This window comes from Columba livia, chromosome 2 (assembly GCF_036013475.1).
Source record: "Columba livia isolate bColLiv1 breed racing homer chromosome 2, bColLiv1.pat.W.v2, whole genome shotgun sequence".
NCBI lineage: Eukaryota > Metazoa > Chordata > Aves > Columbiformes > Columbidae > Columba > Columba livia.
In genome coordinates, this window is record NC_088603.1 from 162,967,967 (window position 1) to 162,987,175 (window position 19,209).

Consider the following 19,209-nt stretch of genomic DNA (forward strand, 5'->3'; position numbering starts at 1 on the left):
CGTGCATCCCTGTCCCCATGTGCATCCCCCTCTTCACATTTCCCTGTCCCCATGTGCGTCCCACGTTTCCCTGTCCCCACATATGTCCCCCTCCCCACATGCGTCCCCATCCCCATGTTTCCCTGTCCCCACATGTGTCCCACTTCCCTCGTGCATCCCCGTCCCCACATGTCCCCATCCCCACATGCATCCCCGTCCCCACATGTCCCCATCCCCACATGCATCCCCATCCCCACATGTCCCCTTACCCTTGTGCATCCCCATTCCCATGTGTGTCCCTCTCTTCACATTTCCCTGTCCCCATGTGTGTCCCCCTCCCCATGTGTGTCCCCATCCCCTTGTTTCCCTGTCCCCGTGTGCATCGCCCTCCCATTGTGCCTCCCTGTCCCCACACGTCCCGGTCCCCACACGTCCCCATCCCCACACATGTGGGTCCCCACACGTCCCCATCCCCGCACATGTGGGTCCGCAGGAGCTGCAGCTGCGCTGGCAGGAGTACTACGAGCTGGTGACGGTGCTGCTGCAGTGGCTGCGCCAGCACACGGTGCTGTTCGAGGAGCGCCGCTTCCCCGCCAGCTACGAGGAGGTCGAGGTGAGGGAGCCGCGCCGGTGCCGCGGTGCTGGCGCGGGATGAGACGCGGAGCCGCTGCCCGGGAGCCGCTTGGCGCCGGCCCAGCTGGCGGGCGGCCCGGCTGCGGGCTGCATCATGCCCAGTGCGGGCAGCACCGGGCCAGCACGCACCCAGTACCACCGCGCCGCCGGGGACCCAGCTGGTGCTGCAGCTCTGCCGGCCCCCCAGCACAGCCTGGCCGGGAGCCGTGGGGCTCGGGGCTCGGTGCCGTGGGGCGGGGGAACCGTGCGGCTCAGTGCCGTGCCGTGGCAGAGCCGGGGCTCCCCAGGCAGGGAGGGCCCCGCTGACTCAGAGTTTCCAGGCTGCCATGAGTCACCGGTGGCAAACACCAGCTCCTGCCCGGCCCCTTCCTTCCCCGCTGCACACACATGGAAAATGGCTGGGGGGGTCACCCGAGCAGGGGGTCGCGAGGGGTCCGGGGGCTCCGCTGCCCCCCTGAACCGCCCCCTCTCGGCAGATCCTCTGGCGCCAGTTCCTCAAGTTCAAGGAGACGGAGCTGCCGGCCAAGGAGGCTGACAAGAACCGCTCCAAGGCCATCTTCCAGGCGCTGGAGGTGCGCCGCGCCGCTGGCCGCGGGTCCCGCGGGGCTGGGGGCCCGGGGACAGGGGGCCCGGGGGCTTGCAGGGGGTCGGGGGTCCCAGATGTCCAGTGTCCTCGGGTGCCTGGAGGTCCTGGAGGACTGAGGGGGCTCCAGTGTGCTGGGGGTCTCAAGAGTCTGGGGTCCCGGGGAGCTTGGGGGAGACTGGGGGTCCTGGGGTGCCAGGGCAGGTGGGGACTGGGGGTCCCAGGGGTTCTGGGATGCTGGGGGTGCTGGGGGTCACAGGGAGCTGGAATCCTGAGGGGCCAGGGTCCCAGGGCTTTGGGGATCCCAAGATGGTGGGGGGTCCAGGGTCCTGGTGCATGGGGGGGTCCTGGACTCTTGGGTTCCCAAGGGGCTGGAGGTCTCAGGGGTCCGGGATACTGGGAGGGACTGAGGGCCCCAAGGGGCTGGAATTCTGAGGGTCAAGGGGGCCTGGGATGCTGGGGGTCCCAAGGGTCTGGGGTGCTGGGGGGGACTGGGGGTTCTGGGTGCTTCTCTGGTGTGGAGCAGCCGGGATGTGGCCCCAACCCCGGGTCCTGCCCTCGCCCCCAACTCCAGGATCCTGCCCTTGTCCCCAACTCCAGGATCCTGCCCTCGCCCCCCCACTTCGGGTCCTGCCCTCGCCCCCCCACCCGGGTCCTGCCCTTGTGCCCCCACCCCCGGTCCTTCCCTCGCCCCCACCCCGGGTCCTGCCCTCGCCCCCTGGTCCCGCTCGCGCTCTGACGGGCGGGGGGGCACCCGCAGGGTGCGGTGCAGTCGGGGCAGCTGAAGGTGCCCCCCGGGTACCACCCGCTGGACGTGGAGAAGGAATGGGGCAAACTGCACGTGGCCGTGCTGGAGCGGGAGAAGCTGCTGCGGGCCGAGTTCGAGAGGCGAGTGCGGGGGGGCACTGGATGGAGGCCCGGCGGGGGGGCACTGGGATGGGGGGACCCGGCGCGGGGGGCACTGGGATGGGGGACCCAGCAGGATGTCACTGAGATGGGGGACACATCGGTCCGGGGGGGCCGCGCTGTGCTGGCGCTGCTCCCGCTCCCCGCAGCCAAACCGCGGGCTGGGCTGGGCCGGGTGGGGTGTCCCTGCCCCCCCGAGCCCCCCCGGCGGTGGAGCCGCGGGGTGAGTGAGTCACGGGCTCCGGGACGTCAGCGCGGCCGCCGGGTAGAGCGCAGCCCGGGCTGGGCTGGGCTGGGCTGGGCTGGGCTGGGCTCGGCTCTGCCGGGCTCCGCTCGGCTCGGCTCGGCTCTGCTGGGCTCCGCTCAGCTCGGCCTGGCCCCGCCCGGCCCGGGGGGCTCGCAGCGAAGCGGGGGGAGGTGGTGGCAGCGCAGGTTGGGGGGGGGGGGACAGGGTGGGAGGGGCCGGAGCCCGCCCGGGGGTGGAGCGGTGTGGGGGTGACGGGACGGAATGGGGAGCGGGACGGGGTGATGGGACGGGGATGGGGGCGGGATGGGGACAGGGAGCAGGATGGGATGGGGATGGTGGGATGGGGATGGGTCGGGGCTCCTGGCCCAGGCAGAGCTGGGATCTGGGATCCGGGATCCGGGGCTGCAGGGGCGGGATCGGGGCTGGGCGGGCACAGTCGCCGCTGGGCGTGCGGGGCCGGGTCCGGCCGGGCGGGGGCGGGATCGGGGCTGGGATCTGTGCCCCATGGGCTGGATCTGGGCAGGGATGGGATCTGTGCCCCATGGGCTGGATCTGAGCGGAGATGGGATCTGTGCCCCATGGGCTGGATCTGAGCGGAGATGGGATCTGTGCCCCATGGGCTGGATCTGGGCAGAGATGGGATCTGTGCCCCATGGGCTGGATCTGGGCAAGGATGGGATCTGTGCCCCATGGGCTGGATCTGGGCAGGGATGGGATCTGTGCCCCGTGGGCTGGATCTGAGCGGAGATGGGATCTGTGCCCCATGGGCTGGATCTGGGCAAAGATGGGATCTGTGCCCCATGGGCTGGATCTGAGCAGAGATGGGATCTGTGCCCCATGGGCTGGATCTGAGCGGAGATGGGATCTGTGCCCCATGGGCTGGATCTGGGCAAAGATGGGATCTGTGCCCCATGGGCTGGATCTGGGCAGAGATGGGATCTGTGCCCCATGGGCTGGATCTGGGTAAAGATGGGATCTGTGCCCCGTGGGCTGGATCTGGGCAAAGATGGGATCTGTGCCCCGTGGGCTGGATCTGAGCAGAGATGGGATCTGTGCCCCATGGGCTGGATCTGGGTGGAGATGGGATCTGTGCCCCATGGGCTGGATCTGAGCGGAGATGGGATCTGTGCCCCATGGGCTGGATCTGGGTAAAGATGGGATCTGTGCCCCATGGGCTGGATCTGGGTAAAGATGGGATCTGTGCCCCATGGGCTGGATCTGGGCAAAGATGGGATCTGTGCCCCATGGGCTGGATCTGGGCAAAGATGGGATCTGTGCCCCATGGGCTGGATCTGGGTGGAGATGGGATCTGTGCCCCATGGGCTGGATCTGAGCGGAGATGGGATCTGTGCCCCATGGGCTGGATCTGGGTAAAGATGGGATCTGTGCCCCATGGGCTGGATCTGGGCAGGGCTGGGATCTGTGCCCCATGGGCAGGGACAGGATCTGTGCCCCACGGGGCTGAATCCGGGCTGGATAGGGCGGGAACTGGGCTGTGCATGGATGGGATCCGTGCCAGGCAGGGCTGGATCTGTGCTGTCTGTGTTGTGTGTGGATGGGTGGAATCAGCGCCACATGAGCAGGATCCGCGCTCTGCATGGATGGGATCAGCACCACATGGGCAGGGTCCATGCTGTGCACGGACGGGATCAGCACCACACGGGCAGGATCCACGCTGTGCATGGACAGGATCTGTGCCATGCAGCGGTGGGATCTGTTCTGTGCTGGCGCAAAGTCTGTGCTGTGTGCACATAGATGGGATCTGCGCTGTGTGTGGCTGGGATCCACGCTATGCAGGGACAGGATCTGTGCCTTGCACGGGCAGGATCTGTGCCTTCCATAGGCAGGGTCTGTGCCACACGGGCAGGATCAGTGCCACACGGGCAGGATCTGTGCCTTGCATGGGCAGGATCTGTGCCTTCCATAGGCAGGGGCTGTGCCTTTCATGGGCAGGATCAGTGCCACACAGGCAGGATCTGTGCCCCATGGGCAGGGTCTGTGCTGCGTGGGGTGGGATCAGTGCTGCGCATGGATGAGATCAGTGCCATGGGTTAGCACCGTGCCGCGGGCAGGGGGGGTCGCTGCCCGGTGCTGACCCTGTCCCCGTGTCCCCCTGTCCCCGTGTCCCCCTGTCCCCGTGTCCCCCTGTCCCTATGTCCGCCTGTCCCCGTGTGCGTCCCCGCAGGCTGGAGCGGCTGCAGCGCATCGTCAGCAAGCTGCAGATGGAGTCGGGGCTGTGCGAGGAGCAGCTCAACCAGGCGGACACCCTGCTGCAGTCGGTGAGCGGGGACACCGCCGGGGGCCCGTCCCCACCGTGTCCCCCCGGCGCTGACCGTGCATCCCCCCAGGACGTCCGGCTGCTGAACGCGGGGAAGGCGCCGCAGAAGGCGGCCGAGGTGGAGCGGGACCTGGACAAGGCGGACGCCATGATCCGGCTGCTCTTCAACGACGTGCAGACCCTCAAGGACGGGCGGCACCCGCAGGGGGAGCAGATGTACCGCAGGTACGGCCGCGCCGCACCAGACCCGTGGGGCTGCCGCCCCGGGACCCGTGGGGCTGCCGCTCCGGACCCGTGGGGCTGCCGCGCTGGGACCCATGGGGCTGCCTCGCTGGGACCTGTGGGGCTGCTGTGCTGGGACCCGTGTGGCATGTCCCACATGCCATGTCCCACTCTGGGCGCCCTGGTGCTTGTCTGGCTGTGCCCCTGTCACCTGTGTCCCCCACGTGCCCTGTGCCCCCTGTGCACCCCATACCCCCCTTAGCCTCCATGTCCCTCATGCCCCACATTTTCTGTGTCCTCCACATCCCCCATGACTCCCATGTCCCCTGTGCTCCCCACGTCCCCCGTGTCTTCCATGCCCCCCATGTCCTTTGTGCTCCCCATATCCCCTTTGTTTTCTATGTCCCCTGTGTCCCCCTTTCCATCCATGTCCCCTGTGCCCCTCATGTCTCTCTATTTCACCCCTGACCTCCAATGTCCCCATGTCCCTCCAATGTCCCTCCAATGTCCCCTGTGTCCGTCTTCCTTCTATTCCCTCTATTTCCCATGTCCCTCCAATGTCCCCATGTTCCCTATGTCCCTCTTTCCTCTATTCCCCTACAATGTCCCCATGTCCCTCCAATGACCCCATGTCCCTCTTTCCTCTATTCCCTCTATTTCCCCCATGTCCCTCCAGTGTCCCTATGTCCCCTGTGTCCCTCTTTCCTCTATTCCCTCTATTTCCCCCATGTCCCTCCAACGTCCCCATGTCCCCTATGACCCTCTTTCCTCTGTTCCCTCTATTTCCCCCATGTCCCTCCAATGTCCCCATGTCCCTCCAGTGTCCCCATTTCCCCCATGTCCCTCCAATGTCCCCATGTCCCCTATATCCCTCTTTCCTCTATTCCCTCCAATGTACCCATGTCCCTGCAATGTCCCCGTGTCCCCTATATCCCTCTTTCCTCTATTCTCTCCAGTGTCCCCATGTCTCTCCAGTGTCCCCATGTCCCTCCAATGTCCCCATGTCCCCTATGTCCCTCTTTCCTCTATTCTCTCCAATGTCCCCATGTCCCTCCAATGTCCCTATGTCCCCTACATCCCTCTTTCCTCTATTTCCTCCAATGTCCCCATGTCCCTCCAGTGTCCCCATTTCCCCCATGTCCCTCCAATGTCCCCATATCCCCTATATCCCTCTTTCCTGTATTCCCTCTATTTCCCCCATGTCCCTCCAATGTCCCCATGTCCCCTATATCCCTCTTTCGTCTATTCCCTCCAACGTCCCCCGGTCCCTCCCCCGTCCCCTGTGTTCCGTCTCTTCCCCGTGTCCCGGCGCGCCCGTGCCGACGTGCGGCTGCCCGCAGGGTGTACCGCCTGCACGAGCGCCTGGTGGCCATCCGCACCGAGTTCAACCTGCGCCTCAAGTCGGGGGTGGTGGCGGCGGCGCCGGCGCAGCGGCCGCGCGCGGAGCCGGACGAGGCGCCGCTGCGGTACCTGCAGGACCTGCTGGGCTGGGTGGAGGAGAACCAGCGGCGGCTGGCGGCGGCCGAGTGGGGGGTGGACCTGCCCACCGTGGAGGCGCAGCTGGGCGCCCACCGCGGCCTGCACCACTCCGTCGAGGAGTTCCGCGCCAAGATCGAGCGCGCGCGCGCCGACGAGGTGAGCGGGACCCCCTGCGCCCCGCGGCACGAGAGCCCCGGGGCTGCCCCTGCGCCCGGGGGTCCCAAAGAGCCCTGGGGCTGCCCCCATTCCTGCGCCTGGGGGTCCCCTAGGGCTGCCCCTGCACCTGGGGGTCCCAAAGACCCCCGGGGTGCCCCCACCGTGCTCCTGGGAGTCCCCTAGGGCTGCCCCTGCGCCCGGGGGTCCCAAAGAGCCCTGGGGCTGCCCCCATTCCTGCACCTGGGGGTCCCCTAGGGCTGCCCCTGCGCCCAGGGGTCCCAAAGACCCCCAGGGCTGCCCCCACTGTGCTCCTGGGGGTCCCTGCAACCCCTGGGGCTGCCCCTGCTCCTGGGGGCCCCAAAGACCCCTGGGGCTTCCCGCACTCCTCTGCCTGGGGGTCCCCAAGACCCTTGGGGCTGCCCCTGTGCCTGGGGGTCCCCAATAGCCCTGGGGCTGCCCCCACCCCTACTCCTGGGGGTCCCAAAGGCCCTCGGGGCTGCCCCCATTGTGCTCCTGGGGGGTCCCAAAGAGCCCTGGGGCTGCCTCTGCTCCTGGGGGTCCCCTAGGGCTTCCCCTGTGCCTAGGGGTCCCCAAAGACCCCTGGGGCTGCCCCCAACTCTGCTCACGGGGGTCCCAAAGACCCCCGGGGCTGCCCCTGTGCCTGGGGGTCCCTGGAATCCCTGGGACTGCCCCTGCTCCTGGGGATCCCAAAGGCCCCTGGGGCTGCCCCCATTCCTGCTCCTGGGGGTCCCCTAGGGCTGCCCCTGCACCTGGGGGTCCCAAAGAGCCCTGGGGCTGCCCCCATTCCTGCACCTGGGGGTCCCCTAGGGCTGCCCCTGCACCTGGGGGTCCCAAAGACCCCCGGGGTGCCCCCACCGTGCTCCTGGGGGTCCCCTAGGGCTGCCCCTGCGCCCGGGGGTCTCAAAGACCCCTGGGGCTGCCCCCACTGTGCTCCTGGGGGTCCCCGAAACCCCTGGGGCTGCCCCTGCTCCTGGGGGCCCCAAAGACCCCTGGGGCTTCCCGCACTCCTCTGCCTGGGGGTCCCCAAGACCCTTGGGGCTGCCCCTGTGCCTGGGGGTCCCCAATAGCCTTGGGGCTGCCCCCACCCCTACTCCTGGGGGTCCCAAAGGCCCTCGGGGCTGCCCCCATTGTGCTCTTGGGGGGTCCCAAAGACCCCTGGGGCTGCCCCCAACTCTGCTCACGGGGGTCCTAAAGACCCCCGGGGCTGCCCCTGTGCCTGGGGGTCCCTGGAACCCCTGGGACTGCCCCTGCTCCTGGGGATCCCAAAGGCCCCTGGGGCTGCCCCCATTCCTGCTCCTGGGGGTCCCCTAGGGCTGCCCCTGCTCCTGGGGGTCCCAAAGAGCCCTGGGACTGCCCCTGTGCCTGAGAGTCCCCAATAGCCCTGGGGCTGCCCCCACCCCTGCTCCTGGGGGTCCCCAAAACCCCCAGGGCTGCCCCCATTGTGCTCCTGGGGATCCCCTAGGGCTGCCCCTGCTCCTGCTCCCGGGGGTCCCAAACCCCTCAGGTGTGCCCTGTGTTCCCCGCCCCGCTCCCAGGGGTCTCAAACTGCTCAGGGGTGCCCTGTGCCCACCGCCCCGCTCCCAGGGGTCCCCAAACTGCTCAGGGGTGCCCTGTGCCCCCAGCCCCGCCCCGCACCCACCCTCCCCGTTGTTGGGGTCTCCCCCGGCCCCCCTGGGTTGTGGGGGTGCTGGGGGCAGGGCGCCGCTGTCCCGGGGCTGGCGGGTCCCCGCTCACGCCGTGCCCCCCCAGGCGCAGCTGTCCCCCGGCCCCCGCAGCGCCTACCGCGACTGCCTGGGCAAGCTGGACCTGCAGTACGCCGCGCTGCTGGTGAGAGCCGCGCCGGGGACATGGGGGGACCCACGGGGACATGGGGGGGTGTGGGACATGGGGGGACACGGGGACACAGGGCGGGATGTGGGACATGGGGGGACCCACAGGGACACAGGGACGTGGGGGGGATGTGGGACACGGGGGGGTGTGGGACATGGGGGGACATGGGGGCACGGCGGGGTGTGGGACATGGGGACACGGGGGGATGTGAGACATGGGGGACACAGGAACACGGGGGGGTGTGGGACATGGGGACACGGGGACACGGGGGGGTGTGGGACATGGGGACATGGGGGAGTGTAGGACATGGGAACACGGGGACATGGGGGGACACGAGGACACGGGGAGGTGTGGGACATGGGGGGACTCAGGGGGGATGTGAGACATGGGGGGACCCGCGGGGGACACAGTGGGGTGTGGGACATGGGGGCACACGGGGACACATGGGTGGATGTGCAGGTTTGCGGGGTGCAGGTTTGGGGGTGCAGGTTTGGGTGCACATTTGCAGTGCAGGTTTTGGGGGTGCAGGTTTGGGTGCAGGTTTGGGGTCATAGGGCTGGGGTTGCAGGTGTGGGGTGCAGGTGTGGGGTGCAGGTTTTGGGGGGGTGCGGGTTTGGGTGCAGTTTGGGGTCACAGCCAGTGCAGTTTGGGTGCAGGTTTGGGGTGCAGGTTTGGGGGTGCAGTTTGGGTGCAGCTGTGGCTCAGCGCACCCCTCCCATGCCGTGCCGTGCCGTGCCGTGCCACGCCATGCCATGCCATGCCATGCTGTGCCGCAGAGCTCGTCGCGGGCGCGGCTGCGGCAGCTGGAGAGCCTGCACGGCTTCGTCGGCGCCGCCACCAAGGAGCTCATGTGGCTCAACGAGAAGGAGGAGGAGGAGGTGACGTTTGACTGGAGCGACCGCAACCCCAACATGGCGGCCAAGAAGGACAGCTACTCGGTACGGCCGCGGCCCCGGGGCTCACTGGCCCTGGGCGTCACTGGCCCTGGGGGTCACTGGCCCTGGGGGTCACTGGCCCCGGGGGTCACTGGCCCTGGGTGTCACTGGCCCTGGCTCCGGGGCTCACTGGCCCTGGGTGTCACTGGCCCTGGGTGTCACTGGCCCTGGCTCCGGGGCTCACTGGCCCTGGGTGTCACTGGCCCTGGGTGTCACTGGCCCTGGCTCTGGGGCTCACTGGCCCTGGGCGTCACTGGCCCTCCTGTCCCTGCATGTCACTGGCCCTGTCCATCCCCGTCCGTCTGTCCCTGTCCCTGCACAGGTCTGGCCCTGTCTCTACATGTGCTTGTCCCTGCATGTCCCTGTCCCTGTTTGTGCTTGTCCCTCCCTGTCCCTGCACAGTCCTGTCCCTCCGTGTCACTGTCCCTGTCCCTGCACAGTCCTGTCCCTGTCCCTCCCTGTCCCTCCGTGTCACTGTCCCTGTCCCTGCACAGTCCCATCCCTGGGTGTGACTGTCCCCGTCCCTGCACATGGCTGTCAATGCGCAGTCCTGTCCCTGTCCCTCCCTGTCCCTGCATGCTGTTGTCCTGTGTGGTCCTGTCCCTGTGCAGTCCTGTCCCTGTCCCTGGGTGTCCCTGTCCCTGCAGTCCTGTCTGTGTCCCTGGGTGTCTCTGTCCCTGTCCCTGTGTGTCCCTGTCCCTGCACCTGCACAGTCCCTGTCCCTCTGTCCCAGTGGTGACAGATTTTTAAGGTGCCCCCGCACCCTGTGCAGAAGATGCTCTTTGGCCACCCCAGCCTGCTGTCCCTGCCGTGTCACCGTGCTGCACTGTCCCTGCCCTGTCACCCTGCTCTGCTGTCCCTGCCGTGTCACCCCAGCCTGCTGTCCCTGCCGTGTCACCGTGCTGCACTGTCCCTGCCCTGTCACCCTGCTCTGCTGTCCCTGCTCTGTCACCATCCCTGCCGTGTCACCCCAGCCTGCTGTCCCTACCGTGTCACCCCAGCCTGCTGTCCCTTCCCTGTCACCGTGCTGCACTGTCCCTGCCGTGTCACCCTGCTCTGCTGTCCCTGCCGTGTCACCATCCCTGCCGTGTCACCCCAGCCTGCTGTCCCTGCCGTGTCACCATCCCTGCTGTGTCCCCGCACTGTGCTGTCCCTGCCGTGTCCCCGTCCCTGCCGTGTCCCCGTCCCTGCCGTGTCCCCGCGCTGTGCTGTCCCTGCCGTGTCCCCGTCCCTGCCGTGTCCCCGTCCCTGCCGTGTCCCCGTGCTGTGCCGTCCCTGCCGTGTCCCCGTCCCTGCCGTGTCCCCATCCCTGCCGTGTCCCCGTCCCTGCCGTGTCCCCGTCCCTGCCGTGTCGCCGTCCCTGCCGTGTCGCCGTCCCTGCCGTGTCCCCGTCCCTGCCGTGTCGCCGTCCCTGCCGTGTCGCCGTCCCTGCCGTGTCCCCGTGCTGTGCCGCAGCTCCAGCCCCGCTCTGTCCCCTCCTGCCGCCGGCTCTGCCCGTTCTCCCTGATCGGGCCGGAGTTCTTGTCCCCTCGCAGTCACCGACCGGAACCGCATCTGTGCGCTCAGGCTGAGCACCCTGAGACCCCCCTGTCCCCTCCCTGTCCCCTGAGACCCCCCTGTCCCCTCCCTGTCCCCTGAGACCCCCCTGTCCCCTCCCTGTCACCCCCAGCCCCCGTGTCCCCTCCCTGAGACCCCCGTGTCCCCGGCAGCCACATGGACGCACAGACATGCACGGACAGACACACAGACGTGCACGAACACACAGACAGACACACAGGCGCACGGATGGACACACAGACACGTTGGTGCACAGAGGGACGCACAGACACGGACAGATGCACAGACATGCACAGACAGACTCACAGACCACAGACAGACACACAGGTGGACACACGTGCATGCAGACACACACATAGAGATACACAGACAGACAGACACACAGACACACAGGCGGACACACACATAGAGATGGATGAACAGACACGCAGACAGATGCACAGACATGAACAGACACACAGACACAGCTGGACACACAGACAGGTGCACAGACATGTAGACAGGCAGACACACACAGACACAGACACGCACATGTGGGCACACGGACACGCACACATGGTACACACACACACACACACACACACACACACACACACACACACACACGTGGTACACACACACACACACACACACACACGCACACGTGGTACACACACACACACACACACGCACACGCGGTACACACACACACACACACACACGTGGCACGCACACACAGACACACACAGACAGACATGCACACGTGGCACACTCACACACACACAGACACACACACATGTGGGCACACAGACACACACACGTGGTACACACACACACAGACACACACATGCACACGTGGTGTACACACACACACACACACACAAAGACACACGCACACGTGGCACACACAGACACGTGGCACACACAGACACACGCACACACAGACACACGCACACGCACACACAGACACACGCACACACACACACACACACGCACACACAGACACAGACACGTGGCACACACAGACACGTGGCACACACAGACACGTGGCACACACAGACACACGCACACCTGGCACACAGACACACGCACGTGGCACACACAGACACACGCACACACAGACACATGGCACACACAGACACACGCACACACAGACACAGACACACACACGTGGCACACACAGACACACGCACACACAGACACGTGGCACACACAGACACACGCACATGGCACACACAGACACACGCACACACAGACACAGACACACACACGTGGCACACACAGACACACGCACACACAGACACGTGGCACACACAGACACACGCACATGGCACACACAGACACACGCACACAGACACACATTCATGCACACGTGGCACACACGCACACACAGACGCACACGCACACAGACACACACACACACACGTGGTGTGCACGCACACGCAGACACACCCACACCCACCCCCCCACACACATGGCCGGACACACGTCCACGGCTGGACAGACGTCCGTGGCCAGACAGATGCCCGTGGCCGGCCACACGTCCACGCGCACTGTCCGTGCCCGCGCAGGCGCTGATGCGGGAGCTGGAGCTGCGGGAGCGGCGCATCAAGGAGCTGCAGAGCTCGGCGGAGCGGCTGCTGCGGGACGAGCACCCGGCGCGGCACACGCTGGAGGTGGGGCCGGGGTCCTGGGGGGCCTGGGGTCTTGGGGGGGTTGTCAGCGGGACGAGCACCCGGCGCGGCACACGCTGGAGGTGGGGCCGGGGACCATGGGGAACGTGGGCAGCTTTGAGGTCCCTGAGGGGTCACGGGGCGTCTTTGGGGGGCTGAGAAGGGTCTGGGGGACCAGGGGGGATATGGGGGGCCTGGGGGGCCCAGAGGGCGCCTGGGGTGCCAGGGCTGGCATGGGGGGACCTGGGGGGCACTGGGGGGTCTTGAGGGTCTGAGATGGGTCTGGGGGGTCAGGGGGTGCTGAGGGGAGCTGGGGGACCTGGAGGCTCTCCTGGGGGACTGAGGGGACCCAGGGGCTCTTGGGGGACCGAGGGGGGCCAGGGGGAGCATGGGGGTCTTGGAGAGCTGGGGGGAGCCATGGGGCCTGGAGGGGCTCTTGGGAGGCCGAGGGGGGCCAGGGTTGTCTGGGTGGCTGGGTGGTGCCGGTGGTGGTGGTGATGGCAGTGCCAGTGGCAGTGGCGATGGTGATGCCGGTGCCGATGCTGGTGGCAGTGGTGATGCTGGTGGCAGCAGTGGTGGTGGCGGCGATGCTGGTGGCAGTGGTGGCAATGCCGGTGGCAGTGGCGGTGGTGGTGGCGATGCCGGTGCTGGTGCCGGTGGCAGCACGGGCAGGTGACCCTGACGCGTGTCCCGTGTCCCGCGCAGGCGTTCCAGGCGGCCCTGCAGACCCAGTGGAGCTGGATGCTCCAGCTGTGCTGCTGCATCGAGGCGCATCTGAAGGAGAACAGCGCCTACTTCCAGGTACGGGGATTCGGGGGGCATGTGGGGGGGTCCCCGGGTCACCCGCGGCCGGGTGACGACCCAGCTGACCCCCCCGGCCCCCCAGTTCTTCGCTGACGTGCGGGAGGCCGAGGAGTTCCTGCGGAAGACGCAGGAGAACATGAGGAAGAAATACTCGTGTGACCGCAGCATCACGGTGACGCGGCTGGAGGACCTGCTGCAGGACTGCCTGGTGAGGGGCCCAGCCCCCCGGGACCCCGGCTCAGACCCCCTGGCGGGACCCCCCCGGCGGGACCCCGTGGCGGGACCCCCCTGCGGCCCTGGGGTGACCCCCTGCAACCCCAGGGGTAGCACGACTGCCCCCAATGCGTGAGCCCCTCTGCAGCCCCCAAGGTGACCCCCAGACCCCCTGCAGCCCCTGGGGTGATGTGACCACCCCCAATCCCTGAGCCCCCTGTAGCCCCCAAGGTGACCCCCAGACGCCCTGCAGCCCCAGGATGATTCCCCCCAATGTGTGAGCCCCCCTGCAGCCCCTGGGGTGACCCCAGACCCACTGCAACCCCCGGGGTCACCCCCAGCCCCCCAGCAGCCCCAGGGATAACCCCCCAGCCCCCCTGCAGCCCCTGGGGTGACCCGAGACCCACTGCAACCCCCGGGGTCACCCCCAGTTCCCCAAGCAGCCCCAGGGATAACCCCCCAGCCCCCCTGCAGCCCTTGCGGTGACCCCCAGACCCACTGCAACCCCCGGGGTCACCCCCAGCAGCCCCAGGGTGATCCCCCACCAAGCAGCCCCAGGGATGACCCTCCCAGCCCCATTGCAGCCCTTGGGGTGACCCCCCAATGCATGAACCCCTGTTGTGGCCCCATGATGGTCCCCAGACCTCCTGCAACCCTTGGGGTCACCCCCAGATCCCCCTGCAGCCCCACAGTGACCCCTGTGTGCATGGGTCCCCCTGTGGCCCCCGGGGTGACTCCCCCAGTCCCTGAGCCCCCTGCAGCCCCGGGGTGATCCCCCAATCCCTGAGCCCCCTGCAGCCCCCGGGGTGACCCCCATCCCCCTGCAGCCCCCCGAGGATGATTCCCCCAAGCACCCCCCGCTGCACCCCCCACACTGCGGTGACACCCTCCCCACACACAGACCCCGCTTCAGGAGTGACCCCCCCAGTTTCCCGCACCCCACCTTGCTGCAGTGCCCCCCCAAACCCCCCACCCCGCTGCCCCCACCCCGGGGGGTGCAGCGGGCCCCCCTGACCCCCCGTTGGTGCTGCAGGAGCAGAAGGAGCAGCTGGCGGAGTACGGGGCGCAGCTGGGGGGGCTGGCGCGCCGCGCCAAGACCATCGTGCAGCTGAAGCCGCGCGGCGCCGGCGCCCCCCTGCACGGCCGGCCCCCCATCCAGGCCGTCTGCGACTACAAGCAGATCGAGGTGCGGGGATGGTGGGAGGGCCGGGGGGGGACACACATGGGGTCCCCCGCCCGGTCTGACGCCCCTGTGCCCCTCCAGATCACGGTGCACAAGAACGACGAGTGCGCGCTGCTCAGCAACGCGCAGCCGCAGCGCTGGAAGGTGCTGAGCGCCGGCGGCAGCGAGGCCATCGTCCCCTCCGTCTGCTTCCTGCTGCCCCCCCCCAACAGCGAGGCGCTGGACGCCGTGCGCAGGTCAGCGCGGGGACCCCCACCCGCGGGGACCCCCAACCGTGGGGACCTGTCTGTGTGGTTTCCCCTGTCCCTGGGGTCCCTCTGTCCATGTGGTCCCCTGTCTGTGGGGTCCCCCCTATCCATGGGATCCCCTTGTCCATGAGGTCCCCCCTGTCCGGGCAGTCTGGGGGGTTCCCTTGTCTATAGGGCCCCCTTCATCTGTGGGGTCCCCCCTGTCCCTGGGGTCCCTCTGTCCATGGAATTCCTGCTGTCCATGGGGTCCCCCCTGACCATGAGATCCCCACTGTCCGTGGGGTCCCCTTGTCCATAGGGTCCCCTTCATCTGTGGGGTTCCCCCCTGTCCCTGGGGGTCCTTCTGTCTATGGGATCCCTACTGTCTGTGGGGTCCCCCCGACCTTGAGATCCCCACTGTCTGTGGGGTCCCCTTGTCCATGAGGTCCCTCTGTCTATGGGATCCCTGCTGTCCCTGGGGTCCCTCTGTCCATGGAATCTCTGCTGTCCGTGGGGTCCCCCCGACCATGAGATCCCCACTGTCTGTGGGGTTCCCTTGTCCAGGAGGTCCCCCTGTCCGTGCAGTACCTGGATCTGTGGGTCCCTTGTCTGTGGGGTCCCCCTGTCTATGATATGCCCCATCTGTGGGGTCCCTCCTCATCCTTGGGGTCTCCTATGACCTTGGGGTGCCCATGTCTATGATATGCCCCCTGTCTATGGGGTCCCTCCTCATCCTCGGGGTGCTCCAGTCTGTGGGGTTCCCTTGTTTGTGGGGTGCCACTGTCTGTGAGGTCTCTCCTTAGCCGTGGGGTCCCCCCTGTCTGTGTGACCCCCCAGTCCTTGGGGACCCCCAGTCCTTGGGGTCACGCATGTCCTTGAGGTCCCCCCTGTCTGTGTGATCTTTCCTGTCTGTGGGGTCCCTACTCATCCATGGCGTCCCCCTTGTCTGTGGGGTCTCCCCGGACTGTAGGGTCCCCCCATCCCTGGGGTCCCTCCTCAGCCCCTGGCTGTGTGGTCACCCCATCCGCGGTGTCCCCCACCCGTGGGGTCCCCACCGCCCCCCCTGACCCCAGCACCTCCCGCAGGCTGGAGGCCACTCACCAGCAGCTCCTGGAGCTCTGGCACCAGCTGCACCTGGACATGCGCTGCCTCCTGTCCTGGCAGTGCCTGAGCCGCGACATCCAGCAGATCCAGGCCTGGTCGCACCTCACCGTGAGTTGGCCCCAGCGTGGGGTCCTGGGGGTCCCGGGGAACTGGTGGAGCCCCTGGGCACTGGGGAGGCCAAACCTGAACCCTGGGGGCAGCTCTGGGCCCCTCAAGCCAAGAAACCCCTGAGGTGCTGGAGCGAGTGGAGAGAAGGGAATGGAGCTGGTGAGGGGCTGGAGCACAAGTGTGATGGAGACTGAGGGACCTGGGGGTTCAGCTGGAGAACAGGAGCTGAGGGGAGACCTTCTGATCTCTGAACTGCCTGAAAGGAGCTTGGAGCCAGGGGGGTCGGGCTCTGCTCCCCAGGAACAAGCGCCAGGAGCAGAGGAAACGGCCTCAAGTTGCCCAGGGGAGGTTGAGGTTGGATGTGGGAACAATTTCTTCCCCAAAGGGCTGTGGGGCATTGAACAGGCTGCCCAGGGCAGTGCTGGAGTCACCAGCCCTGGAGGGCTGGGCAGACGGACACGAGGTTCTCAGGACAGGGGGCAGAGACAGGGGGGGGTTGTGGTTGGATCACTGACCCTGGGGGTCTTTCCCCCCGGGCGGCGGGGTGACGCGGTGCTCCCGCGCAGTTCCGCTCTCTGCATGCCGAGGAGTGCCGGCAGGTCCTGCGCAGCCTGGACACCCACTACCAGGAGTTCCTGCGCGACAGCCAGGACTCGCAGGCGTTCCAGCCCGACGACCGGCTGCAGGCCGAGCGCGACTACAACGCCTGCACGCACAAGTACGAGCTGCTGCTGCGCAGCCAGGAGAAAGGTGAGCGCCCCGTCCCCGCCGCCCCGGGCTGCGGGTGTCCCTGGGGCCGCAGGGAGCGGGAGGGCGCTGACCCGTCCCCGGCGTCCCCGCAGGCGAGCAGGACGAGTCGCTGTGCAAGAGCTACATCTCGCAGCTGAAGGACATCCGCCTGCAGCTGGAGAGCTGCGAGTCCCGCACCATCCACCGCATCCGCCTGCCCCTGGACAAGGACCCGGCCCGCGAGTGCGCACAGCGCATCTCCGAGCAGCAGGTGCGGCCGCAGGGGACGGGGACCCCGCAGTGCGCATGGGGATGGGGACCCCAGCACCACACAGGGGGACCCTGGCACCACACACGGGGATGGGGACCCCAGCACCACACATGGGGACCCTGGCACCACACATGGGGATGGGGACCCTGACACCACACATGAGGATGGGGACCCTGGCACCGCACACGGGGACCCCAGCACCACACACAGGGATGGGGACCCTAGCACCACACATGGGGACAGGGACCCTGGCACCTGTAACAGGGATGGGGACCCTGACACCACACATGGGGATGGGGACCCTGGTCCCTGTAACAGGGATGGGGACCCTGACACCACACACGGGGATGGGGACCCTGGCACCTGTAACAGGGACGGGGACCCTGTCACTGCATATGGGGATAGGGACCCTGGCACCTGTAACAGGGATGGGGACCCTGTCACTGCACATGGGGATGGGGACCCTGGCACCTGTAACAGGGATGGGGACCCTGTCACTGCACATGGGGATGGGGACCCTGGCACCTGTAACAGGGATGGGGACCCTGTCACTGCACATGGGGATGGGGACCCTGGCACCTGTAACAGGGATGGGGACCCTGTCACTGCACATGGGGATGGGGACCCTGGCACCTGTAACAGGGATGGGGACCCTGTCACTGCACATGGGGATGGGGACCCTGTCACTGCACATGGGGATGGGGACCCTGGCACCTGTAACAGGGATGGGGACCCTGTCACTGCACATGGGGATGGGGACCCTGGCACCTGTAACAGGGATGGGGACCCTGTCACTGCACATGGGGATGGGGACCCTGGCACCTGTAACAGGGATGGGGACCCTGTCACTGCACATGGGGACAGGGACCCTGGTGCCCCCAGCGGGGCTGGGTGTGTCACGGAATCCCCAATCACGGGACGGTTGGGGTGGAAGGGACCTCTGGAGATCCCCTGTCCAAGCCCTGCTAGCGCAGGGTCGAGAGAACAGGTGGCACAGGACACGTTCGGCGGGTTCGAGTGTCCCCAGAGGAGACCCCGCGATGTCTCATGGAATCACAGGATGTCCTGAGCTGGAAGGGACCCACAGGGACCACAGAATCACAGAGTTGGGTTGGAGGGACCTCCCCAGCTCCCCAGTCCCCCCCCTGCCATGAGCAGGGACATTTCCCAGCTCAGGGTGCTCAGAGCCCTGTCCAGCCTGGCCTGGGATGTATCAGGGATGGTTCATCCGCCACCTGTCTGGGAACCCGGGCCAGTAAATCTGGTGAAAGGTGGTTGGAAGAGCATCTCAGCAGGACCAAAAAGATGCACTCTTAGGAGACCACAAAGCAGTTTCCTGTCCCTGCCCAGGACACCCCACAGGTCACCCCGTGTGTCTGAGGACGGTGTCCAGTCTCTTGTTGAACACTGTCGGGTTGGGCCGTGACCCCTCCCTGGGGAGCCTGTTCAGTGCTCTGTCACCCTAGCGCAAAGCCGTTTCTCCTCGTGTCCACCACACGGGTGGGCTGCAGCCCCCTGCGCTGCTCCTCTCCAGGGCGGGGGTGGCCAGGGACACGGTGTCACATGGGGGGACAGTGGGAGTGAGGGACCCTCCTGTCCCCGCAGCAAACCCACCTGGAGCTGGAGGGCATCAAGAAGAACCTGGACAAGGTGAGCGAGAAGACGGAGCAGGTGCTGGCGCAGCCCGAGCAGGCCAGCTCGGCGCCCGTGCTGCGCTCAGAGCTGGACGTGACGCTGCAGAAGATGAGCCAGGTGTACAGCCTGTCCAGCATCTACCTGGAGAAGTGAGTGCCCGACCCCGCGCGGCTCCGGCGTCACCAGCCGGGATGAGCCTGCGCTGGCTGGGTGGGCTCGAGGGGTCCTGCAGGAATCGCGGGATCATCAGATGGTTTGGGGTGGAGGGACCTCCGAAGGTCACCGGCCCAACCTCAGGGACATTTCAGCAGCTCAGGGTGCTCAGAGCCCCGTCCAGCTCTGGGATGTCTCAGGGATGGTTCATCCACCACCTCTCTGGGAACCTGGGCCGGGCTCTCACCACCCTCAGGGCAACAATTCCTTCCTCATGTCCAGCCTGAATCTCCCTCCTTTAGTT

General features: G+C 67.2%; 1 protein-coding gene across 36 annotated transcripts in view; it reads left to right on the forward strand.

Moving 5' to 3' along the window:
* The window catches only part of PLEC (plectin), an 84,966-nt gene that overhangs the window by 52,419 nt on the left and 13,338 nt on the right, over positions 1-19,209 (forward strand). For 27 of the 36 annotated variants that reach the window (XM_065054749.1, XM_065054738.1, XM_065054750.1 and 24 more), the window contains 17 exons: positions 473-591; positions 1,085-1,184; positions 1,956-2,083; positions 4,534-4,627; positions 4,697-4,851; positions 6,189-6,483; positions 8,254-8,331; positions 9,111-9,272; positions 12,377-12,481; positions 13,184-13,279; positions 13,365-13,490; positions 14,529-14,681; positions 14,760-14,914; positions 15,991-16,117; positions 16,684-16,867; positions 16,960-17,117; positions 18,723-18,901. In XM_065054749.1, the coding sequence (XP_064910821.1) occupies positions 473-591; positions 1,085-1,184; positions 1,956-2,083; positions 4,534-4,627; positions 4,697-4,851; positions 6,189-6,483; positions 8,254-8,331; positions 9,111-9,272; positions 12,377-12,481; positions 13,184-13,279; positions 13,365-13,490; positions 14,529-14,681; positions 14,760-14,914; positions 15,991-16,117; positions 16,684-16,867; positions 16,960-17,117; positions 18,723-18,901 (2,414 nt within the window). Of the gene's footprint in view, positions 1-472; positions 593-1,084; positions 1,185-1,955; positions 2,084-2,174; positions 2,534-4,533; positions 4,628-4,696; positions 4,852-6,188; positions 6,484-8,253; positions 8,332-9,110; positions 9,273-12,376; positions 12,562-13,183; positions 13,280-13,364; positions 13,491-14,528; positions 14,682-14,759; positions 14,915-15,990; positions 16,118-16,683; positions 16,868-16,959; positions 17,118-18,722; positions 18,902-19,209 lie in introns of those variants that run through there. The other 9 variants (XM_065054769.1, XM_065054731.1, XM_065054735.1 and 6 more) reach the window with 3 other exon arrangements.